This window comes from Hoplias malabaricus, chromosome 6 (genome assembly GCF_029633855.1).
Source record: "Hoplias malabaricus isolate fHopMal1 chromosome 6, fHopMal1.hap1, whole genome shotgun sequence".
Taxonomy (NCBI): domain Eukaryota; kingdom Metazoa; phylum Chordata; class Actinopteri; order Characiformes; family Erythrinidae; genus Hoplias; species Hoplias malabaricus.
In genome coordinates this window covers 30,851,237-30,863,998 of record NC_089805.1, presented here as the reverse complement: position 1 = coordinate 30,863,998, position 12,762 = coordinate 30,851,237, and the positions used below count along the sequence as shown (strand labels likewise).

At 39.2% G+C, this 12,762-nt stretch overlaps 1 protein-coding gene across 3 annotated transcripts in view; it reads right to left on the bottom strand.

Annotated features, from left to right (window-relative positions):
* The window catches only part of csmd3b (CUB and Sushi multiple domains 3b), a 484,418-nt gene that overhangs the window by 211,710 nt on the left and 259,946 nt on the right, over positions 1 to 12,762 (bottom strand). For all 3 annotated transcript variants that reach the window (XM_066675840.1, XM_066675838.1, XM_066675839.1), the window contains exon 7: positions 1,829 to 1,906. In XM_066675840.1, coding sequence (XP_066531937.1) covers positions 1,829 to 1,906 — 78 coding nt within the window. The remainder of the gene's footprint in view (positions 1 to 1,828; positions 1,907 to 12,762) is intronic.

Sequence of the window (12,762 nt, the reverse complement as noted above, 5' to 3'; positions counted from 1 at the left end):
CATTCATTACGGAAACAATAGAGGGGGACATGATGCTAGTTCTTCTGGCAGAACGTCCTTGCCTCTACTTGACTTGCTGGTAGCCCAGCTAAAGCAGAGGGTTCACTCTAAGGTCACTCTAATGGACAACTATAATCCAACAATTTTCCAGGAACAGTTCACAAATTGCTATTAAAAGTCTAGTGACACATTCTGACCCTGCAGGTGCTGTTAACCTTGCTTCAACATTTTCCACATTCCAACAAATGGAAGAATAAAGAAAAAATAGTATCCATTTCATTTTAGGGTTTTGTGGAGGAGTAAGGAGCTCACACTATAGTCACTGAAATGCTTTTGGAGCTAATGACCCAAGCCATCACAGTGTCATTAGCTCAGGGTCTTGTCACCAGTTCAAGTAGATTGCTTTACCAAAGCTGCCCTGCTCACAATTTATAGCAAACCATTTAAAATTTTTCACACTACTTAAATACACAGAAGGATCACTGGATAGAGAACACCTACCTTGTATCTACACTCACTGACAATTCTCTCAGCTCCATTGACCATACAGGAGCACTTTGTAGTTCTACAATTACAGACTGTAGTCCACATTATTTCCTGCATACGGTCTTATCCCCTTTCACCCTGCTCTTCAAACGGTCAGGATGCCCACAGGACCACCGCAGAGCAGATATGATTTGGGTGGTGGATCATTCCCAGTGCTGCAGTGATGTGGTGGTGGTGTTACTGTGTTGTTTGTGTGTGGGTGTCCTGAACATTGAATTGTGTCCAATGATTTTTCAGTGTAGTAGCTGTAGTTTAAAGAATGCACATGGATCTAATGGAGAGAAGAGCATTTTTTGGGACGTAAAGATCCAGAATAATACAAATCCTGCATCTTTACACCCCACAAATGATTATTTTCTCTGTTAGGTCACATTTGACCATGAGGTCAGTCTTCGATTTGAGTTTTGATATTTTGTGTCACACTAAAGTTCACACTAAAGACCGCCACAGGTTCCAGGTGGGTTTTCATATTGAGTTTGAGCTATCATGAGATAACAAAATCTCAGAGGGTCCACAAAAACAGTTTAATTGCCCTACGGTGGCCTGAGGAGCAGGATTAGCAAAGTCTAGAGTACGCTAGGAAAAACCTACCTTACTACTGTCATACCACCCAGCCCTACTTCCATGCCAAATAATATATGTATTACTACTTTGTTGGCACTGGCCTCTAAAGGGAGGGCCCTTTTTATAACAACATCCAGTGTCCAAACATGTGAACTGCAAACAAGTTAGTGTATAAAAAACGCAAAGCAGCGTGTCCTTGAGGAAGACAATATAACAGTTTTAAACAATACAAAACTGGACGGACTCAGATGCCTAGTTTTGATGATTGACAGTGGTTTTCAAACAAGACAGTAAATGAGAGACACTCAGAGGAGGGATGCACCAACATGTATTTGAACATTGTTTTCTTATTTTCTGGTATTGCAAACATTGTTACACTCCTAATTTATGCAGATTTAAGGCATTTTCAAGGTCTTACTTGCGTTTGTAATGCATGTTTCTCACTGAAAAACACATTGATTGAGAACTGCACAGTATTAACTCTATTTGTATTGTGCTGTTATCACAGATTCAGATCGCTGGTTTGGAGATGGCAAGATGGACTGTTCATGCAAGCAACATCAGCACATTACGATGCCCAAACAAAGCAATGAGGAAATGAATTGAAACTGAAGACATGAGCCACACCAACAACACAACATGAAAAACTAAATCAAAAAAAGAAAAAAAAAGGCATACCACAGATTTACCATAAGAGAGTAACAAAGGGTAGACTCACAGATAGAAAACTTGTTGCTGTTGTCTTTGCCAGGAAATAATTTTACTCCTCTAGATTTAAAATCTACGGACCTTTTCACTAGTTAAAAGGGGGAAAAGAAAACAAAAGAAAAACAAAAGAAAGAAACATGATATCAGGTGAAACAGATCACAAATAAATTTGTCAGCATTGAGGAAAGAAACTGTCATCAAGCTTATGAGAAACATTAAAATAATAAATAAATCATAGCAGCAGTAATAATTCCCAGTGTGCTCTGCAAACTGAAATCGAAGCATGTGCAGAGAAAATAGCAGGCTAAAATGAAAGGGGGGTGTGGGGAAGGAGAAGAAGATTAATAAAGAAGCAGCAGGACAGGACTTCTGTTCATTTGTCAACCTTGAAATTGATGGGGAGTTTCAAATTGTATGCCCACATCATCTGATATGGATCAGACATTGCCTAAGGTCTCTAAAGGGTATTTAGGGCCATGAGTCATCTGTCAAAGTTGCCTTACTGATAAAAATGGCCGATTGTCACACACACACGCACGCACGCACGCACACACACACACACACACACACACACACACACACACACACAGGCCTTCTAACGCAAGTCAATGGATAAGCACCCATCATCTCAGAGGTCAGACAGAAGTCCTGTTGGGAGTGTCAGGCATAATAATAATAATAATAATAATAATAATAATAATAATAATAATAATAATAAACAACTCAGAACCTCTGAAAACATTCACATTTTAAGAAATGCTTTCTCTGTTTCAATGCCACTATTTCCCTTTGGAAATGAGGTGTGTAAACAAATCAGTGAATAAACACAATGAGTGCAATTAATAGATAATAGATAGAAATGAGAGCAACAAACCAAAATAAAAGCAAAAACAACAACAACAACAACAAAAGACTCCTTTTGGCATTACATTCTTTATGTACACTGATCTGGAAATGACATCCAGCTTTGGTAATAGACAAGGTGATATGAAGGTGTTGGGAATTTGGGAAGCGCTTGAGTTAAAAGGGACAAACATTAAAAGCTGTAAAACAAAATCATACAACTAATCTGAATTGACAGAGTGTTATTAAAGTCTATGAATGATAGTAGGGGGTGACAACCAGGACTTTGTTACTGAACCACTTAGTGCGTCATATGATGAAGCTTCAACGTAGGTCCCTTAAACTGAAGGGCTACATAGGACTATAAGACAAAGTGAACAGTTTCCATCTTTTCATTTGGGGGCAGGAGGGCAGAGAGAGGCAGAGAGAGAGAGAGAGGCATACAGATAGAGAGGCAGAGAGAGAGAGAGAGAGAGAGAGAGAGAGAGAGAGAGAGAGAGAGAGAGAAAGAGGCAGAGAGAGAGAGAGAGAGAGAGGCATACAGATAGAGAGGCAGAGAGAGAGAGAGAGAGAGAGAGAGAAAGAGGCAGAGAGAGAGAGAGAGAGAGAGAGAGAGAGAGAAAGAGGCAGAGAGAGAGAGGGGGGCATACAGAGAGAGAGGCAGAGAGAGAGAGAGAGAGGCATAGAGAGGCAGAGAGAGAGAGAGAACTATAGAGGCACACAAGTGTACAAAGGCAAAGTCTGCATAGTGAAGCACACTCCTGTCTCTATGTTTGTTTATGATCTATTCCATCATCTGTTGTTACTGTTCAAAGTCTTCACTTTTTTCTTTTGAAAATGGAGATGGATATGAATGAAACAAGATGTTTGCCCACCCTTACATAATGACAAGCTACCTCTAATATATTTTTTTTTAAATTTATTGAACAAGTACAATACAACAAGTGGACAAAATCAGTGAATTCACTATGAAAGCACTAAAAACATGACTGTGTACCTTTGAGAAATTATAAATGAATCTAGCCAACAGAAATAATACAAATGAGGTAATACAACTGCTCAAGGACAAATTACTGTTATTTTCTTTTAATATTATCATCATCAACTTCTTTTTCGCTTTTCCATTTCAGGGTCGTGGTTCTTTTAATATTAGTTTATTTTAATTTTAGACCTACTGCACCCCATTATATGACCAGTGGTAATATTGCATTATGCCTCTCTGAAAAACACACAGATGGTATGCTTTTGTGAACCTTAAATTGGTCCTTCCCATATTCCTGAGTTTCCTGAGCTGAAAATATGCAGAAAGGAAAACGCTCACATGCTGGATCTATACACCTCAGGCATTCTTGCAAAATGAAAAGTTAAAGAAAAATAAATAAAAAAATAATCCAAATAGTTCTAATAGCAAAACCTGACTTCATTACTACCATTTCCGTTTGACGCCCTCTGGGTCAGCTCATCTTCAGAAATAAATAAAACCAAATGGGAAAACCAAATGATTTAGTTTGAGCAAAACATTATGTCAATGAGTCCATTTAAAGCCAATTTGAATTTGATGATTACACACCTAGGGCAATCTATTTAAAACGATATGGCTTAATTAAGACCCTATTAAGATATTTAGGCCTATAAGTGTGCAGAGTTTAACAGCGTTGTAACAATGGCTGTGTTGTAAACCCATCAAAGCCGACAGTTTAGCACAGTGCAGTGTTAACTGCTCAGAACCCTGCTTTACTGCCATATAAAGACCCCCATTACTTACCCAATTTCTTATATTAGATTAATAATGACAGAACCATTCTTTGGTTTACCAAGTGCTGTAGTAATCCAATAATTCTTCTGGGAAGCTTTGCTAAATTTGGGGTTTTGCTGTCTTCTAATTTGGATCTGTCATGCAAATGTACAATTAGTTTTGCAAAGAAAAAGAATGCTTAGATTGAATCAGGCCAGTATTGTTTATGACATTTTCTGATGTCTAAGCAATGCAAATTAACTAATTGCAATATGTTTGACATTTGGCACATTACCAATTAAGAACTTACAAGTAAATATAGTACACTGAAAACGTGAGATAGATACTTTAGACTTTGGTCTGAATCAGAATGTAACCGATGTGTCACTTAATTGTCCTGATTTATCAATTAAAGCCAATTACTTACTTAAACAAATAATAAGTAAAATTCTTAATGAATCAGCTTAGAATTTATTTTTCCATTTAAACGAGAAACAGAGTGTTCAGATTTTTATTAATATATGTTAAGTTTTAAGAGATGCTTCTTTGTAAAATTTCAAAACAAGGTAAAGAATGTGAGCTATTTGGGTGTCTGCTGGAAGCTCCACATATTTCAAGAGTGTGTTTAAACAGCAGTGAAATAGAGGCATTAAGCCCAGTGAGGAGAGGTGAAGGTACCCACTGCTAACTTGGTACTTGCAGGTTGATATACCAGGAGTCTTTTAAAAGGCTTCTGTTTTAAATATTTTGGGGGACTTTGAAGGCATTCAATTTCTTATTGTCCATTTGAGCCTTTGTACTTCCACACATTCCTAAGTCACCTCAATTTGATCTTGGCAGAATTCTTGCATTGTCTTCTTATCTCTCCATCACTATTACCTCAGGATGCTATCCCATGTCCATCTTGTCAAGGATAAATTACTGTAATTGTCCTTTGTGCCACGTGTTATATTATTCTCTGGTTCAGAGGCGAATGGGAATTGTGCTGGCCTATTGGCTATAAGAAGGAAATAGTGATGCAATCATTTCAGGAGACTTACTTAACCTTCATTCACTTTCATTAAGTCAAGAATGTGGGATATCCGTATATAGCAGCGCTGCAGCCCTTAACCTCCAGGTGAACTACTATACTGGATGATCATGACAGACACAGGTCATAACTTTTGCCTTTGCTTATAGATTAGACATATATTCACACTAATAATATAAACCTCGTATACAGACAAGTAAGGACACTAAGAATCGCATTAAAACTGATATCTGTAATTTCTTAACATACTCGAACCTTTGTTTAAAAAAGAAAAAAAATAGTTTTAGATGACAAGCTTAATCTAACCTAAACTTAACTTTTAAACTAAAAAACACATTTTATATAATTATGAGCTTATGTCCTCACCGTTTGCTTGCACTCGACCCTGTTTGCGTGCTAGAAACCTGGTTTATGAAGACCCAGTGTCTGTAAATGGGCAAAAAACACCCAGTGTCTTTCTTGTCCAGTATGCTAGGGTTTCTTTCTCTGCTTACGGCAGAAAAGTGGCATTTTGGATGATCTTAGACAATGAAGAGACGACCAAATGTTGAAAAGCATAAACTGAGATGCTGATATTGCTCTATTCCTGCTCCACAGGTCAGTAACATTGACTTATTTTTGCTCTAGATGGAACTGATTCTAAATTCGGGAGAGCGCTAACTGCATGAAAGTAATCACAGACCTAAAGTATTACAAAACAATTTGAGTTACAAATATGTTTCTGTAGTAATTCAAACAGTGAATAAAAACTTACAGGCAAGTTAAACTTCATCCATGTACGAACAACTGAGGACTTATGACACATCCTTGCTTACAAAACCTTTGGTGAGTGCTCTTTTTATATTGTTGCTATCTGATTAAAAACATGCATCTCCAAAGATCTAACTTTTCAGGAACAGGAAAATACTATATTTCTCTGATGGTAATGGTAAAAATAAAGCACAGATAATACAATTTATACCCATTACAGTTCAGAAATATAAAAATGATCTTTACTGGGATGCATGTGCAAAGATTTCATATGTAAAATGGACTTGTGTCTTGTAGTCAGCAAATATTGACAAATGCAGATTTCTTTTTGTGGATTCCAATGAGTGTATTCTCCTAAAACACTGCTGCTATGAATCCATGTTTTAGCAAAAGTCTTATAGCAGTGTCTACCATTACGATACTTGATCGAAATCAGTATATGTAATTCTTATTGTGATTAAGTATAGTCATGCCAGTCTAAATCTCATTGTGGGGGTGGAGGGACAGCGACGATATTCAGTATTAATTAACTCTTCTGTTACCAGATACCAGATCTGTCAGTTGTGCAACATTCCTGAAAAGTGTTTTCATTTTTTTATATTGCAGGTGTCATGTTCCATTTTGTATATTCACAAAAACAGTTTTCTTAGTGAGAAAACTGGAAATGGTTTATTTGTACTTTAAACAATCATATAAACATTTGAGCAATTTTAATAAACTGGTTTCTAGATTTTATTGCATTTTTTAAGTGTCTTAACTTATCTGGAAATGGGCTTTTTGTTATAAGAAAAACGTTTTTTCAGGGATGTTCTGATTTCAAGTTGAATCCAAGCAAATTCTGACATTCAGTCTGATTCAATTCAGTGATTTTTTTTTTAATGCCACAGTTCTAGGGAGGCCATAAACATATTGGTCACTGTTCAATTAAAAACGCGTATCTTGTACGTAATAGCAATTTTACAGGAGAAGGAAAAAACCTCCTTAATTTTCAATGGAAATAAATGTAAAAAGATTTTATTCCAAGTGATTTTGGAGCATTTCTATTTTCTCATTCATTAGGAAATGTTCAAACAATGCATAGACAGCTGCTGTGTTCAAATGATGTAGTAAACAAAAAATGTATCCATCTACATCTCTTTTGCTTCATACACCACTCCTAAAACTGGTCATCACAGCATGCTTAAATACAAGAAACATCATCCAAATTAAAAAACAAACAAAACAAAAAACACTGCATGAAAAATGTTAAGATTTAAAGTAACTGGAATTGTTACATATTTGCTGATGTGCAAAGTCATCTAATAAATTAAAACAATAAGTGAATTAATACATTTAAAGGAGCAATCTGTAGGATATTTACTGTACTGTCATAAAATGTCCAGGGTGTGTGATCATAGATTAAGGAAACAGTCAAAGCTAAAACACTGCTGCCTCTCACAGCATTACTAAAGCAGTATATTCTCTATGAGAAGTGGCCAGTCCAGAGCGCTGCTCCTGTAATCCTGCCCTCCGAGGTCCTGTATGTGTTCCCACTTTCTGTCCAGTCCTCCATGTGGCCAGGTCTACAAACAGTGGCTCACAGCCATGAAATGACGAAGTGAACCTAGTTAATGTTATATTTTACAAGACCCAAAAAGTCCCACTGCCCTTCTCAAAATCTCCATGACCAGAGAGCGAGTAAACTGAGAAAAAATAGGCCCTGTATATATATATATATATATATATATATATATATATATACTGGGGTGCTGGAGAGTACTCATTCTGGGGACTCTCATTGTTCTGCTGGGGGACTTCAATGCTCACGTGGGTAATGACAGTGAGACCTGAAGGGGCGTGATTGGGAGGAACGGCCCCGCTGATCTGAACCAGATTGGTGTTCAGTTATTGAATTTCTGTGCCCGTCACAGTTTATCCATTACGAACACCATGTTTGAGCATAAGGGTGTCCACAAGTACACCTGGCATCAGGATACCCTAGGTCGCATTTTGATGACTTATAGTCGTATCATCGGACCTGCGGCCATATGTTCTGGACACTTGGGTGAAGAGAGGTGCTGAGCTGTCAACTGATCACCACCTAGTGGTGAGTTGGATCAGATGACGGGGAAGGATGCCGGACAGACCTGGCAGGCCTAAACGTGTGTGGAGGATTTGCTGGAAACATTTGGCAGAAGAACCTTTCAGAAAGATCTTCAACTCCCACATCCGGCAGAGCTTGGACTGCATCCCGGGGGAGGGCGGTGACATTGAGTCCGAATGGGCTATGTTCCGGACCTCCATTGTTGAGGCGGCTGAACGGAGCGGTGGCTGCAAGGTTGTCGGGGTGACAATCCCCACACTCTGTGGTGGACACCCCGGGTGAGGGAGGCTGTCAAGCTGAAGAAAGAGTTCTATCGAGCCTGTTTGGCTCAAGGGACTCCGGAGGCAGCTGACAGGTACAGAAGAGCCAAGCGGCTTGCGGCTTCGGCTGTCGCTGAGGCAAAAACCAGGGTGTAGTTCGGTGAGGACATGGAAAACGACTTTCGGTCAGCTCTGAGAAGATTCTGGTAAACCATCAGGCGACTCAGGAGGGGAAAGCAGTTTTCCACCAACACTGTATATGGTGGGGATGGAGAGTTGTTGACCTCGACTGTGGATGTCTTTGGTGAAGGAAGGAATACTTAGAGGATCTTCTCAATCCCACCAGAACATCTTCGAAAGAGGAAGTAGAGTTTGGGGGTCCCAGGGAGGGCTCATCTATCACTGGAGCTGAGGTGGCTGAGGTAGTAGGAAAACTCCTTGTCGGTAGGGCCACGGGGGTGGATGAGGTCTGCCCTGGGTTCCTCAAGGCTCTGGATGTTGTGGAGCTGTCGTGGCTGACATGTCTTTGCAACATTGCGTGGGCATCGGGGGAAGTGCCTCTGGACTGGTAGACTGGGGTGGTGGTTCCCCTGTTTAAGAAGGGGGATCGAAGGGTGTGTTCCAACTATAGGGGATCACACTCCTCAGCCTCCCCGGTAAGGTCTATGCAGGGGTACTGGAGAAGAGAGTCCGACTGATAATCGAACCTCGGATTCAGGAGGAACAATGCGAGCCCCGGTTCTGGGCTCTTTGCTATGAGCTATCCAGTCCCTGTATAAACAGAGCAGGAGTCTGGTTTGATGGCTGGCAGTAAGTCCGACTGGTTTCCAGTCGGAGTTGGACTCCGTCAGGGCTGCCCGTTGTCACAGTTTCTGTTCATAATTTTTATGGACAGAATTTTTCCGTGTAGCCAAGTGGCGGAAGGTGTCTGGTTCGGTGGTCTCAGGATTCCACGTTGGCTTTTTGCTGATTATGTGGCCTGTTGGCTTCATCGAGCCAGGACCTCCAACTCTTGCTGGACCAGTTTGCAGCTGAATGTGAAGCGGTAGGGATCAGCACCTCCAAGTTCGAGTCCATGGTACTCAGTCGGAAAAGGGTGGAGTGCCCTCTCCAGGTTGGAAGTGAGATCCTGCCTCAAGTGGAGGAGTTCAAATACCTTGTGCTCTTGTTCACGAGTGAGGGAACGATGGAGCGGGAGATTGACAGGCGGATCGGTGCAGCGTCTGCAGTAATGAGGACTCTGTACTGGTCCGTTGTGGTGAAGAAAGAGCTGAGCAGAGAAGCAAAGCTCTTGATTTACCGTTCAATCTATGTGCCAACCCTCACCTATGGTCACGAGCTTTGGGTAATGACCGAAAGAATGAGATTATGGGTAAAAGCGGCTGAAATTAGTTTTCTCCGCAGGGTGTCTGGACTCTCCCTCAGAGACAGGGTTAGGAGCTCGGACATCCGGGAGAGACTCGGAGTGGAGCCGCTGCTCCTCCACGTCGAGAGGAGCCAGTTGAGGTGGTTCAGGCATCTGGTCCGGATGCCTCCTAGACACCTTCCTGGTGAGGTGTTCCGGGCATGTCCAACAGGGAGGAGGCCCCGGGGAAGACCAAGAACACACTGGAGAGACTACATGTCTCGGCTGGCCTAGGTACACCTCGGCAAACCCCAGAATGAGCTGGAAGCAGTGGCTGGGGAGAGGGAGGTCTGGGTTTCTTTACTTGGACTGCTTCTCCCGCGACCCGGACCCAGATAAGCGGTGGATAATGAACGGATGGATATATATATATATATATTATATATATATATATAGATATATAAAGTGAGGCATGGCAATGTTTTAAAGTTTTTAGGAAGAAGATACGAAGAAGGTGAATAACAACATGGTTGAAAAGTGTAAATTCCATTGTTTGTTTGTGTTAAAGAAACTGGTGCAGATTAATGTGTGTTTCTCTGTGGTGAGTGTGTTTTAAACAAATTGAGAAGTAATAATTGTGTTTGAAGAGCCTTGCATATTCACCTATTTAAGGTGGAATGGAAAAATCAAGCATGGTAGTACACATCAAATATAAGCGTTTCTCTAGTAGGTAGGTATTTTATTCAATTGGTTTGTGTGATTTTAATGAACAAAGTAGAATAACAGTTGCTCTAAAAAGTTTGTGCAAATGCGTTGATTATGTCACAATCTTCTGCTTTTTCAGTTTTTTCCTCAAACTGGCAACCTGCATGAGCTTCACGTCTGGGGAGGAGGGGGTGGAGGCAGACAGCTCTATCAACTGTCTTGAAACTGTAATATAGTTCAGATTTTAAATGCTTGGTGTCAATATTACAGATTGCTCCTTTAAATGAATAAACAGTGGACGATAAATAAAACTTTATTTCATTTTATTGTATAACATTATTTCATTTGAAAGCTTCCCCATCTCTAAAGGAAGTTGAGAATAAACCCTTGGATTTTTTTATTCAGATCTGTGGCAGTCTAGAACTAACTGCAACATTGTGATACATTAAAGGATTCAGATACATCTTACCCTACTACATGCTACACACTGGAAGAGAGGAAGACCTAGTGAAGTTCTGAATTAACAGTGATGAGTGAACAATATTTCATCATATGAGCGAACTATTTATTGTGCAAGGGGGCAGCTAATAACTGCAATCATTATCGGAATGAAAAGAGTGGTAAATGGGTGGTCTTTCTGACCCTGCCCTGAGGAAATCTGCCCTTGTTAAAACTTCCCCATATTTATTGACTGTTTATTCAGCTTGCCCAATTGTGGAAAAAAAATATAATAAATAAATAATATAAAAGTAGCAATCAAGCTTAAAAATGATGATTCTAAATTTGTCTGGCTGATGAACAAGTACGTTGGTCTCATGCCTTCTCATTATTCATATTATTCAAAAGGCCATTTCTCAGTGATTAATTACTCTGCCATTTTAATGTGTGCAAGGCTTAAATTTAAGATCAAAGATAAGCAGCATATTCGGGGAACTGCTTTAATACAGTATGGCAACTCTATGGTAGGGCTGTAGCTAGCTTAATGAATTAGCCTCAGATAAAGCACTACATACAAATAGACTGTGCTTGCTATGTGTGCTAATTATTAATCAGTGTAATGAGAATTAATACTGAACTCTGAAGCAGGGACTTTGTGTCTCCCACTCACTGTGACAGTCAGCCTGTGGTCCTGGCTTAAACATAATTTAATAAAAAAAAAATGGAAAACTGCATTTTAAACAAGGGGAAAATAGAAATGCCTCAGCCGACAAACTCACTGTGGTGACCCATCATCACGAGTTAGAACTAATCCCGTTTTAAACACTGAAAATCATTTGTGGTCTGGCAAATTTTTAAATCTTTGGGGCTTACTTACAGTTTACACAAAAAATGTAATTAATCATAGGCTGTGGCAGAAGCCAAAAAAATATTCACAAACGATTGTTAGTACAGCATGGACCGGTTTAGCTTCAACATTGTGAAAGCTATTATAGAAAACTGTCACAAAAAGAAATGACATTTCTTTCATTTTATTGCTTTTTCTTATACCTTTCATTCCTGCTTTTTTTTATTTATTTTTTTTTAAATAAGAGGAACATAACTTTCTTTTTTCCATTACAGAACTATTTGTTAATAAAGCTATCACAAATATATTCTAATATTAATTAACACATGTTAATATTTAAAAATGTTTGTTATAAAAACAAACTAGTAAATTAGTCCTGCATGATTTCCAAACAAATTTATTGAACATTAATAACATTTAGCACAAACATAACTATGTTTATAATCGATGCATACTGTAAACTATTCCTAAAGCAATTTACAGCTTTTGCCAATTCTAAACAGTGAGTATATATATATAGCTGTGGTTCAGCAGGAGGACTTGAATCCTGCTATAACTATCAGTTGATAAAGTGCAGAGTAGTGTATCTGAGCTAGCAGGTTATAAGGATAAAACTATTTTAAAACTCACTGTATGCAACGGCAGCTGGTGTGATTTTCACTTGGTGTCATGTTTTGACTTCAGTGTTGAATAAATATATTCTTTACAATGCAAAGCTACTTGTTTCCTCTTTTTTATGTACGTTGGGAATGTATAATGTAAAACAATAAGACAGTCTAGTGTTTTGTACTCTGCGTTTGTATTCGGTCAAAAGGGTCTTGAGCACAACACAAGACTATTAAAGTGTACGTTCTCGGTATGAACAATCATATTGTGGTGTGCTTCTTTTACTTGTGCAGTTGGGGTGC